The sequence below is a fragment of the Ranitomeya variabilis genome, chromosome 3 (assembly GCF_051348905.1).
Source record: "Ranitomeya variabilis isolate aRanVar5 chromosome 3, aRanVar5.hap1, whole genome shotgun sequence".
Lineage (NCBI taxonomy): Eukaryota > Metazoa > Chordata > Amphibia > Anura > Dendrobatidae > Ranitomeya > Ranitomeya variabilis.
Genome location: NC_135234.1, coordinates 441436532 through 441455429, shown reverse-complemented (window position 1 = coordinate 441455429; position 18898 = coordinate 441436532). Strand labels below are relative to the sequence as shown.

The 18898-nt window shown below is 42.9% G+C and overlaps 1 protein-coding gene across 1 annotated transcript in view; it reads left to right on the top strand.

Moving 5' to 3' along the window:
* Positions 1 to 18898, top strand: part of LOC143816267 (uncharacterized) — a 657854-nt gene that overhangs the window by 534824 nt on the left and 104132 nt on the right. The window contains exons 49-53 of the mRNA XM_077296442.1: positions 1756 to 1912; positions 6397 to 6486; positions 15705 to 15906; positions 16906 to 17084; positions 17579 to 17712. Of these exons, the coding sequence (XP_077152557.1) occupies positions 1756 to 1912; positions 6397 to 6486; positions 15705 to 15906; positions 16906 to 17084; positions 17579 to 17712 (762 nt within the window). The remainder of the gene's footprint in view (positions 1 to 1755; positions 1913 to 6396; positions 6487 to 15704; positions 15907 to 16905; positions 17085 to 17578; positions 17713 to 18898) is intronic.

Sequence of the window (18898 nt, the reverse complement as noted above, 5' to 3'; positions counted from 1 at the left end):
GCGTAGCAAGAAACATATTCAAGAAGCCAGAATTACGTTTTTTTGGTCGCCGCGACATTGCATTAAAATGCAATAACGGGCGATCAAAAGAATGTATCTGCACCGAAATGGTATCATTAAAAATGCCAGCTCGGCATGCAAAAAATAAGCCCTCACCTGACCCCAGATCATGAAAAATGGAGATGCTACGGGTATTGGAAAATGGCGCAATTTTTTTTTTATTTTAGCAAGGTTTGGAATTTTTTTTCACTTTTTTTCACCTCTTAGATAAAAAATAACCTAGTAATGTTTGGTGTCTCTGAACTCGTACTGACCTGGAGAATCATAATGGCAGGTCAGTTTTAGCATTTAGTGAACCTAGCAAAAAAGCCAAACAAAAAACAAGTGTGGGACTGCACTTTTTTTTGCAATTTCACTGCACTTGGAATTTTTTTCCCATTTTCTAGTACACGACATGGTAAAACCAATGATGTCGTTCAAAAGTACAACTCGTCCCGCAAAAAATAAGCCCCCACATGGCCAAGTAAATCAAACTTCTGTGAAATCAAACTGTCCGCTTAGGAAGCAACACTGTTTGACAATCAATTGCACATGCTTTTGAGCAATTGGAATAGCAAACAGATGGAAATGATTGACAATTATCAAGACGCACTCAATAAAGGAGTGGTTCTGCAGGTGGGGACTACAGACCACATCTCAGTACCAATGCTTTGTGGCTGATGTTTTGGTCGCTTTTGAATGTTGGTTGTGCTTTCACACTCTTGGTAGCATGAGACGGACTCTACAACCCACACAAGTGGCTCAGGTAAACTTTAGCATCAGACCTTTTTGTCATTTTTAAAATGTAAAAGATTAATATAAATATATATTTGCCTAAAATACAAAGGAAATGTGTCATCTTTAACTTTAGCCTTTTTAGAGATGATTTCATCTTCAACATGCTTAACTGTTCACAGTAACAGTAATTTTGACCAGGGGTGCCCAAACGTTTACATGCCAATGTACCTATTGCCATGTGACTTAAATCTGTTGGTGACCAATTTTCCATTATGGTTGACAGTACACAAGCTTGATCATTTTGTCTTCCTATTTAATCTAGAAAATGCATTTATATCTCTATGAAGAGAATCAATAGTCTAGAATTAAACGTCATTAGTAAAACCCAACATCACAGCAATGTCCTCCTTCCTTCCTAGCCAGCAGCCAAGGCATTGAACTGTCTTGTTTATTTGCATAATTCATAATGATCTTGGCTCTTCAGAATGTAGATGTATATTTAAAAGGATGATTCAATCTGATTTGATTGCCACAGCATTGTGTTCAAAGCAATTACCATTCATTTGGCTTTTGAGGCTGTTGAATGAATTTTCCACATGAGATGCCTTAATTTGTACATGCTTTATTTCAGCAAAGTAGGTGTTGGCAAACTGCCTGAAACTCCGGCAAAGGACTGTAACTCTTGTTGCTATGTAATAAATGTAATAAAACAATAGGCCAGTCCTGAAAGAGAAATTATTAAAAAGTGAAATTTTGTTCAATTGAATATGTTAATTGTCATAATCACAATGTTGCTAATAAGAAATGAATTAAAATCGAGCTAGCTTGCCACACTCCATTCTACTGCTGATGCTAGATTTCTGTAATTACGTGTGTGATAAACCTTGTAGTATACCGCTACGTCTCGTATGTCCATTGTAAGGTATATGCTGCTGAAAACAAGTCCTGATTACCGGTATTTTATTCTTTTTATTTCAGTGCACTACGTTTTATGCAGGACCTGTCAACTATGTATGATGCAGTGAGAAGTTCATTGCCATTCAACATTCTAGAAGAGCATTATTCTGTAAAACAGCTGGCTTACTTGCGTACAGTCATTGATACTGTGCTAGAGCAAATTCCTCCATTGTTACAGGTCCGTTGATGCACCGAAAATTATAAAAATTATTAAAGTGAAAGCATATTAACAGTTATTTCTTGCTTGTCAATTAAAATTACATTTTTGGGGTTTAAAAGTTGCATGCGTTGTATTATATCTTTTAAATGTATTTAGCCTGATTCATCACTACATGGAAGTGAATGGAAATCCTTTGCTCTTTGTATTGCTATGTAGTTTCCTGTGCACATGTGGCTTGTCATGTTCATTCCTTTCCAAGATTAATTGTCATGGGAAGAGGGAAAAATGTTTTTAAATTTGTAAAAGGTGGGTGACCGTAGACAGCCCTCAATAGTTTCCAAAATGGCTAAAGATTCAACTTTCTGTCTTCACTTACAATAAGAAAAACTTTGAAGTTTAAATTGTTTCCTCAAGCCGGTCATTTACCATACATCCAAAAAGAGGGGAAGTATTCATCCAAAAGAGAGTTTATATTACTTGTGCAGAATTAGTGGTGTAACTAAAGAAGCTGTGCCCCATAGCAAAGTTTTGAATGGGCCTTCTCAATCAGCATGAACATTACAGGTTGCAAATCACACTATCATGAGGATATCTATAAGGCCCCATTTGTCTTTTCATTTGGGCACAAGAAGATGGTCTACTACTTTCTTGCTATTCCATATGGTGCTATCCAAAAAATAGATATTAACTCATTTTACAACTGGCACCTATGTGTGACATCTTATTACTATTATGGTACCACTAGATGGCAGCCCGATTCTAAAGAATCGGGAGTCTAGAATCCATATATACTTTATTTATTCAAATGTAAGAATAATACAATTAATAAATAATAGTAAGAAAGAACAAAAAATGGCTGCACTCACCAGCTCTTGACAGTACGGCACATTTCTGATTGGTCGCTCGCGGCAGGCAGCAACCAATCAGAAAAGTGCCGCGCACCACGAAGGCATATATCTTTGTCCACCCTGAGCGGGTGTAGGACGCTGGTGACGTCACTTATCTCCGGACATTATCTCCGGACAAAGCCACGGAAGTTGGCACAAATTGCCGGAAGTAGTATTCTAGGCAATTATATATTAGATTTTAATGTTATCAGTGTTTACCTTTGAACGTTTATATTGTATTGTCCTGTCACCAGCCATGTGTACGATTATCGGCCGAAAGCCTCTCTGGAACCAATAATCACCCCATGTAAAGGTATCTTTATAAGTTAAAGATTCAGAATACTATGACTTTTATCATATCCTGAACAGTCAAGTTTTTTATGAACCGTTAAGGTTTTCTGGTTGAAGTAAAAAAAACTCTGAGTGTTTACAGTTTGAAACCATAAAATGTTGAAAAATTATGTCATTCTTGAGTATATCACTCAATGGTGCTCATAAACGTGTCAAATTTGATCTATAATATACTTTAATATACGTTACTTTAATCTTTAATATACTTAAGAACAGGGCCCCAGACATCACACAGGGGGTCTGAAACACCGCACAGTGGTCCAAAATATCGCTGTGCTCTGCCTGGGGCCCCATATGCTGCCTGGGGCCCCTGTGCTCTGCCTGGGGCCCCATATGCTGCCTTGGGCCCCTGTGCTCTGCCTGGGGCCCCATGTTCTGCCTGGGGCCCCTGTGCTCTGCCTGGGGCCCCTGTGCTCTGCCTGGGGCCCCTGTGCTCTGCCTGGGGCCCCTGTGCTCTGCCTGGGGCCCCATATGCTGCCTGGGGCCCCTGTGTTCTGCCTGGGGCCCCATAGGCTGCCTGGGGCCCTGGGGCCCCTGTGCTCTACCTGGGACCACTGTGCTCTGCCTGGGGCCCCATATGCTGCCTGGGGCCCCTGTGCTCTGCCTGGGGCCCCTGTGCTCTGCCTGGGGCCCCTGTGCTCTGCCTGGGGCCCCATGTTCTGCCTGGGGCCACTGTGCTCTGCCTGGGGCCCCATAGGCTGCTTGGGGCCCCTGTGCTCTGCCTGGGACCACTGTGCTCTGCCTGGGGCCCCATATGCTGCCTGGGGCCCCTGTGCTCTGCCTGGGGCCACTGTGCTCTGCCTGGGGCCCCATATGCTGCCTGGGGCCCCTGTGCTCTGCCTGGGGCCCCATGTTCTGCCTGGGGCCCCTGTGCTCTGCCTGGGGCCCCATAAGCTGCCTGGGGCCCCTGTGCTCTGCCTGGGGCCCCATATGCTGCCTGGGGCCCCTGTGCTCTGCCTGGGGCCACTGTGCTCTGCCTGGGGCCACTGTGCTCTGCCTGGGGCCCCATATGCTGCTTGGGGCCACTGTGCTCTGCCTGGGGCCCCATATGCTGCCTGGGGCCCCAGTGCTCTGCCTGGGGCCCCATATGCTGCCTGGGGCCCCTGTGCTCTGCCTGGGGCCCCATGTTCTGCCTGGGGCCCCTGTGCTCTGCCTGGGGCCACTGTGCTCTGCCTGGGGCCCCATATGCTGCCTGGGGCCCCTGTGCTCTGCCTGGGGCCCCTGTGCTCTGCCTGGGGCCCCATATGCTGCCTGGGGCCCCTGTGCTCTGCCTGGGACCCTGTGCTCTGCCTGGGGCCCCATGTTCTGCCTGGGGCCCCTGTGCTCTGCCTGGGGCCACTGTGCTCTGCCTGGGGCCCCATATGCTGCCTGGGGCCCCTGTGCTCTGCCTGGGGCCCCATGTTCTGCCTGGGGCCCCTGTGCTCTGCCTGGGGCCCCATAGGCTGCCTGGGGCCCCTGTGCTCTGCCTGGGACCACTGTGCTCTGCCTGGGGCCCCATATGCTGCCTGGGTCCCCATATGCTGCCTGGGGCCCCTGTGCTCTGCCTGGGGCCCCATATGCTGCCTGGGGCCCCTGTGCTCTGCCTGGGTGTAGGACACTGGTGACGTCACTTATCTCCGGACATTAGCTCCGGACATTATCTCCGGACAAAGCCACGGAAGTTGGCACAAATTGCAGGAAGTAGTATTCTAGGCAATTATATATTAGATGGGCATTTCCTGAAGGAAATACATGGTGCTTGAACAGCGCTACCAGCTTTACAGCAGCACTTTTCATACACGGGACTGGGGGGCGCGCTTACTTTTGCACCGGGGGCCGGGGGCGCGCTTACTTTTGCACCCGGGGGCGCACTTACTTTTGCACCCGGGGGCGCACTTAATTTTGCACCCGGGGGCGCACTTAATTTTGCACCCGGGGGCGCACTTACTTTTGCACCCGGGGGCGCACTTACTTTTGCACCCGGGGGCGCACTTACTTTTGCACCCGGGGGCGCACTTACTTTTGCACCCGGGGGCGCACTTACTTTTGCACCCGGGGTCGCACTTACTTTTGCACCCGGGGGCGCACTTACTTTTGGGGCCGCACTTACTTTTGGTGGGCGGGGACCCTCGGCCTCCGATTTGGTGGGCGGGGACCCTCGGCCTCCGATTTGGTGGGCGGGGACCCTCGGCCTCCAATGTGGTGGTCGGGGCCCCTCGGTCTCCGCTTTGGTGGGTGGGGCCGGGCCCCTCGGCCTCCGCTTTGGTGGGCGGGGCCGCTCGGCCTTCGATTTGGTGGGCGGGGCTCCTCGGCCTCCGATTTGGTTGGCGGGGCCCCTCGGCCTCCGATTTGGTGTGTGCTCTGCCTGGGGCCGCTGTGCTCTGCCTGGGGCCCCATATGCTGCCTGGGGCCCCTGTGCTCTGCCTGGGGCCCCATATGCTGCCTGGGGCCCCTGTGCTCTGCCTGGGGCCCCTGTGCTCTGCCTGGGGCCCTATGTTCTGCCTGGGGCCCCTGTGCTCTGCCTGGGGCCACTGTGCTCTGCCTGGGTGTAGGACACTGGTGACGTCACTTATCTCCGGACATTAGCTCCGGACATTAGCTCCGGACATTAGATCCGGACAAAGCCACGGAAGTTGGCACAAATTGCAGGTAGTAGTATTCTAGGCAATTATATATTAGATACATGCATTATACACTTGCCTACTTTATTTACAGACAATCTGACACTCATACACATACATATTCACACTTACACACACTCTAGCCTTCTATGATGGATCTATTAGTCAGACATAGTTCTCCTTTGCTTCTGCTTTACTCCACTGATCCCAAGATTGACTTGCAGGGATGCAGGAACACGAAGCCATTTCAGAGCTTCAGACATCGGGTAGAGGAGTGGCACAGTGCTGACTGGATTGTAGGCCATGGCCTTGTCCTGACAGGCCATTTCAGCACTGCGCACTTTCACACTGTGAACCCTGACACTGCCTTACCCCCCCGCCCCCGTGACCTGACATTGGGGCTGATCTGAGACTGGAGAAAGATAAAGAATGTGAATGATGCCTATGTGTACTGTAATGTAAGCAATGCTGCGCATCCTCCACTCTCTTTCTCATGTGCTGCCCTTCTGACACTTTGGTCCCTATAGCTGTCACTGTGCCTGTTACAGTGATTGTTATGACCTCACGAAGAAGGTAATTATGGTACGTTATTAGGCATATCTTATGACTATTTTTGTACATTTTTTCGTGAAGAATGAAATCCTTTTCCAATATTATTTTCTAGATTGATGGTATTGTTAAATCTCTCGAGCATGGGGATTCCATAAATCATGGAAATACCAGCGGACAACTAAGTAGGCATGTTCTTTTACAGGTAAATATGCAAAGAAGTCTTAATTTATATGTCAATACAGAACATATTCTGGGACTAATGTGTTATGTTTTCTTGCTTATCAAGTGTTCTAGACTTTACTGGATGTATACACACGTATCTATCTATCTACTGTATCTATCTATCTATTAACTTTGGTAATAAAACTGGGCACATGACATTTCTATGATTTGATTTCAGTAACGTTATTAATAATCTTTTGATGGAGACCACTAAGATTTAATATTTAGACTAGATAAGTTTTATCTAGACGGTATTTCATATACATTTCTGGTAGTTTAATAGTCGAGTATTATCACTATTACATTGTATAAAAGGTGCTATCCCATTTCTTGGTGTTCTGCCTGACATTGAGAAGGCCGGTGCACCTTAAAAGGGGAGCGGAGAACATCAATTTCATTCCTGGTCATATTTTATCACCAGAATATAACGGTTAGAGCTGACACTGCTGAATTAGTTTGTAGCAGTCACGATAATATAAAGCCTTCTGCACCTGCTTCTCTTGGCACTTTTCTTTGTGGACTCTTCCCGCTTATGGGCTATTAATCATTGGCAACAAGGAAGTTGCAGACTGATGCACTTTGGATTGCAGGCATAAAAGAAAGAACATAGCTCTCTGAATGTCTTTATTGTGATGAGCAGTTTCAATTGACCCTAGTGGTGTTATGAAGAGCCACTTAATTGGGAAATAGTCCCACATTTCTGCCATGACGCATGGAGTGTTCTGTAAGAAGGCTTGTACAATAAGTTTTGCGCTGTCTTTAATTTCAAACCAATAATGTTTCTTTGAATAAACTGTGATATTAAATCCACTTATGTATCATTTAAACATTGTCTTGATAGAAAAACCTCTGTTTATGTTACACTGAGATATTTGCTATGTTACTGGTAGGTTATGTAGAATGTCATATACTAAATGTTACCGCCTCTATTCAGCGCAGGTGAGAATCACATGAATTTAAATATTCTGTAAGTAAAGAGATTGTATTTCGCTTTCAATCCCTTCCATTTCATAAGATGAACACACCCCTTTTTCTTTATTTTTATAATGTTATGTTTATTATTATTTCAAAAGGTTATCCAAATTGTCGAGAAATAGAAACCAATGCTTATTCTAATTTTGACCTAACATTTTATTTATTAGCGACCTATTGTATGAATATTCACTGCGTAGCAAAGGGAAAACTCCAGCCTGATCTTGACACTCATATCTTGGCTTATTAAAGAAAAATTGACAGTAGATGTCATGCTGCCCGAAGCTGAACAGAGCCTGGCTGCGTTATCACAGCCATGTATGTTTTACTCTGGCATTTCAGAGAAAATATACTTTGGATAGCCGGCTGGGGATAATGAGTCTTAAATAGAGTTGAGCGAATATGTTCGGAATCGGTGGCCGTATCAGAATTTGCCATATTCGTGCAATATTGGTACCTTATTCATGCCGAATTTATGTTTGACAGTCGATTCCGAACATGTGTTCATTTCAACTCCCATTGACTCTAATGACGTTCAGCTGTGTTTGGCGAATATTGCAAAAACAACATTCGCTGCCAATTGTAATCAGAACTGAATTTTGAAAAATTTGCTCAACTCTAGTCTTAAATGACTATTCTGAGGAAGCGACCTCTCAGTCTAAGAAGGCAAGGCTTGGAGAATCTGACATGAACTGGCTGCAGACTAATCATCCAAGATGCATAGTCCCCAGCTTCACAAACTATGTATTCTCTGAAACACCACAGAGTAAAACAGATACGGCTACAATAGCATAGCGAGTTTCTGATTCTTGCTGCTCGTAGTTTGTGCGGGATGAATCTCCTGACAAGTTCTCCTTAAGTAATTAAAAATCATGAGGAGCGGAACCCTTGAGGGTCTACTTTTTTTTTTTAAACTTAAAGTTTAAATATGGCCAAGCTAGTGGTCAGGTTATAGGGTGTCCACCTTACATTTCCTGTAAATGCTTCTCAGGCATGATAAAGGAGTTGTCCACTACTAGACAACCCCATTTTAGTCAATTTGTTTCAGCAATATCGTCAGTGACAAGAAATAGAGAATGCTGGCTGCAGCCGGCTCGTTTTATAACAATGTGACATCACCATCGGAAACAAGTACGCCGACACAGCTGGATCGCCAATGCTGCCAAAGGACAGTTTACTCTGTTTTAATTTTATTTGAGGCCCTGAATTGATTAAACTGGGGTTGTCTAATAGTGGACAACCTCTTTAAGTTTGTAAATGTCCAAGAAGAATTATACTTTCTTGTGTAGGTCTACAAACAGAAAAAATTCCAATTGTTCATGGATACATTATTGGTACTTTTGCCCCTTTTTAATGGTGTAGTTTGGAGATTCTGATGGTCTCACAGAGTTTTCATGCCTGAAAACATCTGCTGCTTATGAATTTTCCTAAACACTTAAAATATAAAATAACTGAAATACAGCTCCGATTAATTCACACTGCGGGGCCGGGAATCTTGGGCCGCGCGTACACGCAGGCGCGAGAATGAAGACATCATTTGATATCAGTGGAAGGGCAGAGCTAACTGTGCATGCCCGAGAAAAAAATTACAGCACAGGCACTGGGGACATAACTGAACGCTGAGGAGGCGGTGCCCAGGGGAAAGGAGGAAATGACTGATGGCTGGGAGGCGTTTGTGTCCTGGGAGGAAAGACAATGCCCCCCTGGCAAACTACAGGTATGGAGGGCAAATTATAAAAACGATTCTTTCAGCGGTGGAAGGGACCCCAAATAAAAGAGCCACCTTGACAGAATGCAGCATTAGTGCTGCACAAGGTGGCTCTTTTAGTTACAAACGCCTGGGGGGGTGACAGGTTCCCTTTAAATTTTTGCGCCAAGACGCATGAAAGCTGAGATTAAAAATCATGGTTATTCCACAAAATAATGATTTCTGAACTCTTCCTGAGTTAAAAAATTAGTATTATTGTTTCTAAATGATTATAAACTTCTTTTCGTTGCATTATTTGAGGTCTGAAAGCATTGGTTTTTTTTTTTTAAACTTTGACCATTTTTCTTTGTCAGAAAAAAAATACAAAATTTATTGCTTGGAAATTCGGAGACAGAAGTTTATAGAATAAAATAACAATTTACATTTTACTCAAAAATATACCTATAAAGAGAAAAATCAGACAAACTGAACATTTTGCAGTGGTCTCTTAACCCCTTCAAGAAGCGACCCTTTTTGGTTTTTGCGTTTTCGTCTTTCGCTCACCTCCTTCCCAGAGCCATAACTTTTTTATTTTTCCGTCAATATGGTCCTGTGAGGGCTTATTTTTTGCGGGACAAGTTGTACTTTTGAATGACACCATTGGTTTTACCATGTCTTGTACTAGAAAACGGGAAAAAAATTCCAAGTGCGGTGAAATTGCAAAAAAAGTGCAATCCCACGCTTGTTTTTTGCTTGGCTTTTTTGCTAGGTTCATTAAATGCTGAAACTAACCTGCCATTGTGATTCTCTAGGTCATTACGAGTTCATAGACACCTAACATGTCTAGGCTATTTTTTATCTAAGTGGTGAAAAAAATTCAAAACTTTGCTAAAAAAAAGCGCCATTTTCCGATACCCGAAGCGTCTCCATTTTTCGTGATCTGGGGTTGGGTGAGGGCTTATTTTTTGCGCGCTGAGCTGACTTTTTAATAATACCACTTTTGTGCAGATGCGTTCTTTTGATCGCCCGTTATTGCATTTTAATGAAATGTCGTGGCAACCAAAAAACGTAATTCTGGCGTTTTGAATTTTTTTCTCGCTACGCTGTTTGGTGATCAGGTTAATGCTTTTTTTTAATTGATAGATCAGGCGATTCTGAACGCGGCAATACCAAATGCGTGTAGGTTTGATTTTTTTTTATTTTATTTAGGATGGGGCGAAAGGGGGGTGTTTTAAACTTATATTTTTTGTATTTTTTTCATATTTTTAAAAACATTTTTTTTTACTTGTGCCATGCTTCAATAAGTTGGCACAACTCGATCGGCTCAGCTACATAGCAGCGATCATCAGATCTCTGCTATGTAGCTGAAATGCAGGCTTGCTATGAGCACCGACCACAGGGGGGCGCTCACAGCAGGCCGGCATCATTAACCATAGAGGTCTTAAGGACCTCTATGGTTGCCATCCTGATGCATCGCTGACCCCCGATCATGTGACGGGGGTCGGCGATGCGCTTATTTCCGGCCGCGCGGCCGGAAGCGGTAGTTAAATGCCGCTGTCAGCGTTTGACAGCGGCATTTAACTAGTTAATAGCGGCGGGTGAATCACGATTTCACCCGCCGCTATTGTGCGCACATGTCAGCTGTACAAAACAGCTGACATGTCGCGACTTTGATGTGGGCTCACCGCCGGAGCCCACATCAAAGGGGGAGACACGACATGTGCAGTAATAGTACGGCGCATGTCGTGAAGGGGCTGTGCCAGAGCTCTGTACTATAATTCAAGAATGCTAAAGTCTTCCTATTAATTAGATCTGGATTGTGAGCTTACTTTATTTCCTTGGTTGCCACCCATTGTCATGATTCTCTGCATTCTGGACTCGTAAGTTATTTTAGAATTTATTTAATTGATACATCACAAAAAAGCATTTGGAAGGCTCATACCCTTAAAGTCTATTTCCGACAGATGACATTATGCTGCTGAACATCTTGTCCCAATGAATATGTTAAACTCAGAAAAAAACATGATGTGTGCAGGATCTTTCTAAAATTAGTAGTGATCTGAGGTCAAAGATTCCACCAATATCGCCTTACATTTATCGTTGTATAGAGCAGAAGATTATTTTGACATAATATTCATTTTAAGTAGGTTATTTACTATTACATGTCTATATACTGCACTAATAAAATGGTTCTAGTTTACTAATATTTACAAGTACTTGACTTTACATGCAATCTGTTCCTGAGAGTGTAGAGTTAATCATGTATAGTTGATTTATATAGGAATAGGATATTCCACAAAGAATGTAACAATGCACCTTTCAGACTAGGATTATTATTATTATTATTATTATTATTATTTATTGTTATAGCGCCATTTATTCCATGGCGCTTTACAAGTGAGGAGGGGTATACATAATAAAAACAAGTACAATAATCTTAAACAATACAAGTCATAACTGGTACAGGAGGAGAGAGGACCCTGCCCGCGAGGGCTCACAATCTACAAGGGATGGGTGAGAATACAGTAGGTGAGGAAAGATGCAAGGAAGGATGCAAGCATGTCAAAAAGATGTGAAACCCGATGAATACCCACTGGTATAGAAAGGCCGCCACATGAAGGCATTTGTGTGCTGGTTACAACATGGTAGTCTAAACTAATGGGAAGCCTCAAGAATTGGGACTGTCGTCAATTCAAAGATATTATACTTTATGTTCTGTCAAATAAAGTGCAGCCGGACAACTAAGACAGCTCCCCGAGCCGAACACAGATAATCAATATTATTATTCATCACTTTAAATTCAGTTTTACAGACTGGAATATGAATAAGCTAGACTGACAAGCCGTGTACCATCACCGTGGCTGTGACAGGCTGCGCAGTCATTTTTAGCCTTCGGTGTCAGATAATAAAAATATGGAAATCCTGAATTGTTGGGAGTGTAACAGTAGTTTAATATGTCTGCTGTGGCTGTATTATTTACTATGCCACACAGTATTTCATTATGTTAATTTTGATTATTTGGGTATTTGTATATTGTATTACTTAGTGCGCAGAACAAAATATAAATTGTAACAATGTGGCATTTAGTGATAATTTTCCTAATAGAAAGGTAACAAGTTATCCCATGTCTTATGAAGTTAAGCAGGGATGGATAGTTTGAGAGGAATGATATTTTGCATGTTTGGGTTATGGTGGCATGACAGTATTATGTTCATGTAGATAGAGAAAAGTAAATAGGATTGTAATTGTATTCACCATTAATTCAACAGGCAGAATGCTAAAACTGCAGACAATACTAACTAGCTTAATCACTACATTCATTCTGTAATTGATGTTTATTCTTGGGGGTCATATGCCTATATATTCCCCCAAGCTGGATTCTGACAGCTCAACTGCTGCCATTCTCCGACCTCTAATAGGCTACTTGTAAGCAAATCGGCAGTCACTTAATGGCTTGTTTAGACCTTTCAACCGCACTTCTGTGTTTACAGAATGATCATTAATGCAGTCATTCTGTGTTCTGCTTACCCAGGATGATGGGTTTATAAGAATGTTTACAAATAAGCATTTTGATCATTTATCAGGTGATTGCCTGCCTGTATATGCTGCTAGTGTAAATGGGCATTTCGGTGTTAAAACCTAAAGAAATACAGTTAGTAAGACTCTGATGTTTCATGAGGAGAACCTGTCGGCAGATTCATGCTGCGCTAATCGTGGGCTATATGAAATGCTGATAGACTCCTTCATGGCAAAGTACTATGCTTTAAGACGGGGTCACACTTGTGATTGTGATGCGAGAAACCTGCGCATCAATACCCAGCACTGCCGCTGGCACTCGGGACCGGAGTGTGCAGCTGCATGTATTTCTAAGCAGCCGCACATTCTAGTCCCAAGTGCCAGCGACAGTGCCGGGTATTGATGCGCGAGTTTCTCGCATCACACTCACAAGTGTGACCCCGGCCTTACTCTGAGATGCTGCAGTGTTTGAGAGAAGCTTTTGTTTTGAAAAGACTCATAGGGAGAAGTATTCGCTGTGTGGCTCTCCTCCAGCTTCTCTCTCTCCACTGTGAGGCAGTGTGGGGGATCATATACGGGGGCCGGTATGTGTCCCCCAGGAAGCATATAGAGACATATTGAAGCCGCTGGAGAGCGATGTAATTACAGCAACATCAGTGATTACAAGGCAGAATAAAAGGCAGAGCAGATTTGGTGAAACTAGTTGACCAAGACAGATTTTAAGAAAACCTTTCATGGACTTTTATTTTTGGAGAAATTTGCAGGTTTGGTAGTGGGTTGGATCTCTCCCTCCACTCTAGGTTTTGAGTTTGGCACATGTCTATGAAACCAATTTAAACTCTGTTTTCTCTTGGGTGTGTCCGTGTTTTGTTTTTCAAGCTGCAGAGCAGGAGACTCTATGCAATACATTTCTGTGTGAGGTTGAACACAGAGCCAAGGTCAACAAAGCTTCTGACACACCCAAGAGGTATTCGGCAGTGCTTTGATACGGACAGTTTGGATGACCCGGCTGTGATCCAGAGGATAATGTTTTTACTTACTTTGTGAGTTTTTGGAAATAAAGACGTTTTATGTTGATCTTTCTTGGTTCACTGTCTCTTTGTCGCACTGTGTGAACACCGCTGCACTACTCAATCCACTTATCTTATTAATAGTTTTCTTTTTATATGAAAATATTATGCTGAAAAGTCCCACTAAAAGTTAATCTTAATCAATATTTTAATCAATAGGTCTTTGAATAATAATAAGTTCCACAATTGGAGGTGTTTAAATAAAATGTTCCTGTGCTGAGATAATCTTATAACTGTGCCCCTGCTGTGTACTGTGTAATGGCTGTGTCCGACCATGCAGGAAGATGGTCTGATCACAGCACAGCTCCTGGGTAGGGGAGGAAGCAAAATAGGGGACATGGACAGGACAGCAGATGATTCTTTCTTTGAGGTAAAACATTGCTTAAAAAAAGGCAGTGAAATGTTTTGCCTCACAAAAATAATTATTTGTGATCCCTTGTTGTAATGTCTGTATACTCTTTTGCTTCCTCCCCTGCCCAGGAGCTGTAATACTATCAGACTATGTTCCTGGAGCGCCCCCAGGAGCAGGGCAGTGGGGTACTCGGTACCGGATCCCTCTGTCTCGGTTCTGGGGATGTCACGGTGGCCTGACCCGGTCCGTGGCCCTGCTAAGGGGCGCCCAATTAAAGGTGCTGAAAGTTTGTCAAGTGTTCGTGACGCCACCTGTGGTATTCGGTCAGAGTGACCGACGCTGCTAGGGGTCCGCTGGGGTGATGGAATGGCAGCTAGATGGTATACCTTCCCACAGGTGAAGTATGTCCCCAGGGCTTCCCAGATATGTAGGTGGTGATGGTGGACGTTGTAAGGCACAATGAATAACGAGGACACAAAGGTTGCAGTCTCTTTACCTTTTTACTGAAGACTTCGGCATCCACAATCCAGAGTACTGTTCACAGGGCTGGCTGAGACCGGCCGGTCCGAAGGCACATCCAGAGTTCCCTTTGCAGGGGGAAATCAGTAGCCTTCCTACTAGCGCCTGTGTGTTGTAGTACCTCCCTGCTGAGCACCACGGGATAGTCCTCACAACTGTCATGTATGTTTCTGTTTCTCTCTCCGTCCCCCAGATGGTATGGATAGGACGCACCCGTATGACGGGGTAGGCCTGGAGTTATTTTATAGGGACCCTAGAGACGCCCCTCTCCCACAATTGCCTCCGTTGTCTTCATTAGGTGTAAAGGTTGGACAGCCAACTTGGAATTAACTGCCCTGCCATAGTTCAGAGTAATGCGTAAAGCCAATCACTCCCTCGGCTTTCCGGCTGCCGGCTACGTGCCTCAGAAGGATGTTGCCGATCTTAAGGCAGGACTCCTCCTGGTGTTATCTCCTAGTGCTGTGATCTCGTTTCTCACTTCTCCACAATATACTTTGCTTCTTGTCCTTTCTTAGGATGCTGCCGCAATGAAGTGCAGGCGCAGCTCCGTAACACTCTATCTCGTGCTAGGCCGCTGTCAGGATCCCACCCCTGACAGGTCCTCCCTGGGTCTCCCCAGTCAGCTTTCTCTCTAACTTCCTATCCGACTCCCAGTTTTACCAGAGTGTGAGGAGTGGCCTAATAGATAGAACCCTTTGCTCCCCCTGGTGGCCGGATTGTGAAGTGTAGTGTGTGACTGTGATACCTGGTCAGGTGAACTCCTTTAGTGCCATCAGACGTACCATCACTCCCCCTGGTGGGACAGCGACAACACTGCACGACCAGGACTCTGGGGCGCTGCATTCCTGCATGGTCAGACATGGTCATTATACAGTACACAGCACAGGAACATTTTTTTTAACACATCCATTTGTGGACCTTATTTTTATTCCAAGGTCTATTAATTAACATATACTTTGTGGAACAACCTCTTTAAGCCTGCTATGTAAACTCATATACGACACACTTGTTTTACATGTGAAATAGTGTTTTATAAAAAAAAGTATATGTTAGCTAAATAAGCTTTTGCTTCTGTATTGCAGGAGTGCAGTTGGATGAATTCAAACCTGAAACATATTAAAAGCACTGTTACTGTGTTATCACATTTTTTGCTTGGAGGTGTGACAGCAATACCAGAACATCTAAGAGGCACTGCTGAGGTTTTACAGAAAGGAGAGGTCCCCAAATTATGGCTTCCCTCTCACTACTGCCAAACATCTGTTAACATAGTCCCCTGGCTGGAAGGCAAGTTATATACCACATGCAATTCCAACAGCTAAATAGGAAAGGGTTCTTTACAGTTAGAGCAGTCAGACTGTGGAATGCCTTACTGCAAGAGGTAGTAATGGCGGATGCTATATCAGCATTTATAACAAGGACTGGATGATTGACTCATAACAAATGGCATTTTGGCTTTTATATACTATAGCGATTGAGAATTTATAACTGGTCAAGAAAGATTGAACTTGATAGACCTGTCTTTTTTCAACCTGTCTAGCTTTGACTTTGGATTGCTTAATGTTTTAGCTGTTAAGAAGTTGGACTCAACAATAAGCACTTTGTAATATGGTATGATTACACAAGACAATGCAAGTAAGTTAGAGAAAGGGTAGAAAATGTCTACCTAAGATCATCTACATTGAGTTAGTACTTAGTAGCCTGTCTCTAAGGGACATTCATTTGGTCATTTGGTGTAGTGAAAGGTATGTAATAAGCTTAAAAGTCCAAGATGCTGCAAGAAATGTGCAAGCAATACTTTTACTCAATCAGTGCACAAAAATATATTTTGCATTCTGACACCAAAGCATCATCTTGTGTGATTTCTAATGTTTCCACTGTCAGCTTTTAGTGTCTTTTACAGACTTGGAAATGAATTCAAACAAACAGATGGACCGTCTAAATGCCAACCAGTTAGCTTGGCTGGACATTATACTGCATTAGACATGGCAAATTTTGTGCCAATAAGTCAACAAAGCCACTGTGCAATAGTGATATATAGTTTTCTTCTGTTTAAAAGTGCCTTAAATAGCTAGACTACACAAGTCTTATGAGAAAGAATAGCAGTGAGGGTCAGCAAAGCCATTCATTGTCCATTGTGTTACTGTACATCTTCTTTTCACTGTCTAAAAGCTAAATGTAACTATAAATCTTTCTTGAACTGCAACCAAAGCACATCAACATTTACTGTTCTGGCAATATAGGAGTTTGCATTTGCTGTCTGTCTAACTCTTTGATGTTGGCTAGGTCTGCACAAAAAGCATACACAGCTGAAACATTGGATGACAAAAGGACTAATGCCATTTGCCAAGGGTGAAAAGGAAGCACTGATATCCTTAAATATTGACGGACTGGTTAACCCAAAAGCATTGCTATTGGCACTGAAAGTGGAGTTTGCCCTTCATCATGGATATTTATTGCATGAGGTATATGTTTTGTAACTGTTGATGATAATGTGTATCATTAATAAAGGGGGCTTTCAATACTATCAAGTGAGTATTTATTTTTTTTCACATATAATGTTTATTATGCTTTATAATCTGTAAAGACCCCAGACCATAATTGGGAACAATCAATTCAATGAGAATAATTTAGCTGTGAATCGAACTTCCTGGAAAAATCTACGCGATTTGGCAATTTCAGCTTTCTCCAGATATTTTCATCTCTAGTGAGGAGGAATTGAAGGGCGTAACAAAATATATTTCACATTGCTCATCTCAGTAAAAGTATGATGATGTAGCTTCTGACAGTGACACAATAAGCTTGAGTCAGTGTTCTGCCCAGTCCACCTCCTCTGCCGCCATAACACTTTATGTTGTACATAGTGGAATAACCATTCCATCGGTGACACCTGTATCTGTTCTGCCTCATTGTTTCCTAAACTACATGTTATAAAGTTGATTTGTTTTTTTTCTTGCAGATCATTCTCCAGTGTCACATTGTAGAATCTCTAGACTGTAAACCATACAGCGAGTTGTATTCACTCTGCCTCAAGGACCTTGTTTTACAGGGTGCTGCATGGGATTTCAAAGATAATCTCCTGAAAAAATCAAGGTATGAAATGACAATTATTTTATAATATGTTGCATCAAAAGTGGAATGCTATCAGAATGAACCTCCTAAGATGTCTATATGCATTAGATAAACGTTATATTAACAAATGATTTTGGTGGTACTAGCCTTTTTGAAACTTTGTTTTCACCTGCTACCACTGCACATGCCTCGGTATCTCCACCCCTTCAATTTTTCACCCTTTGCCTACGCATGGAAGCAATCTTGGTCTTCATCTAACTATACTTCTGCAAAATAACGATATGTTTGAACTCTGTCTTCCTCAGTCCATGATCCATCTAACTCCTAAAAGAAACAGATTAGGCCTATGACAGACACAAATGGTGGAATAGAGACTTTATTTGCTATAAATGGGTCACTTTGGCTTCTGTTAGGTTTAACTTACAAAAAAATAGAGCAGAATGCTGTGCTATTTTTCCTGGAAACATTTTGGAACTTATCCTTAACATTGGGTCCAACACTAGTGTAGTGGTAGACTGTAAGCCCGCAAGGGCAGGGCCATCTCCCCTCTGTACCAGTCTGTCATTGTTAATTTGTTCATTGTAATTTATATTTTTCTTTTGTATGTAATTCCTTCTCATGTACAGCATCATGGAATCAATGATGCTCTAAAAATAAATAATAATATTAGTGTGACTTTAGCTTAAGGGTGAATAATTCACAACCCCTCTAACAATCCATCAGGCTAGTTATGTTTTGCTGTCACCTTGAATCTGCTTTTTCATGATGTATGTAATGCCTCTCTTATATTTTACATAAACTTTTAACAAATTTGACAAACATTATTTCACTGCCTGAAACTGTATTAATTCTGATAGTTTAAGCTCATGATTTTATTATCACAAGCAGAAATATTATCCCTTGTGAAGTTACATGTCTATACAGTTTAAGCCTGCATTCGCACATAGGAGAATAACGGTCCAAGTATGAACCTTGATTCACAGACAGGCCGTGAATTTCCTGATCCTAACATGACAGCATCATATACACTTATGAGGCTTTCAAATTCTGGTCAAGAGACCTGCGTGTAGTCTGAGAATCATGGTCTGTCCTCCGACCTTGACACGTGGATGTATGAATGTGGCGTAACTATATAACATTAACAAAATGATCCAATTTTAACAAAAATACTATAATAATCATAGTGAATGGTAAGTAAAACTGTTTA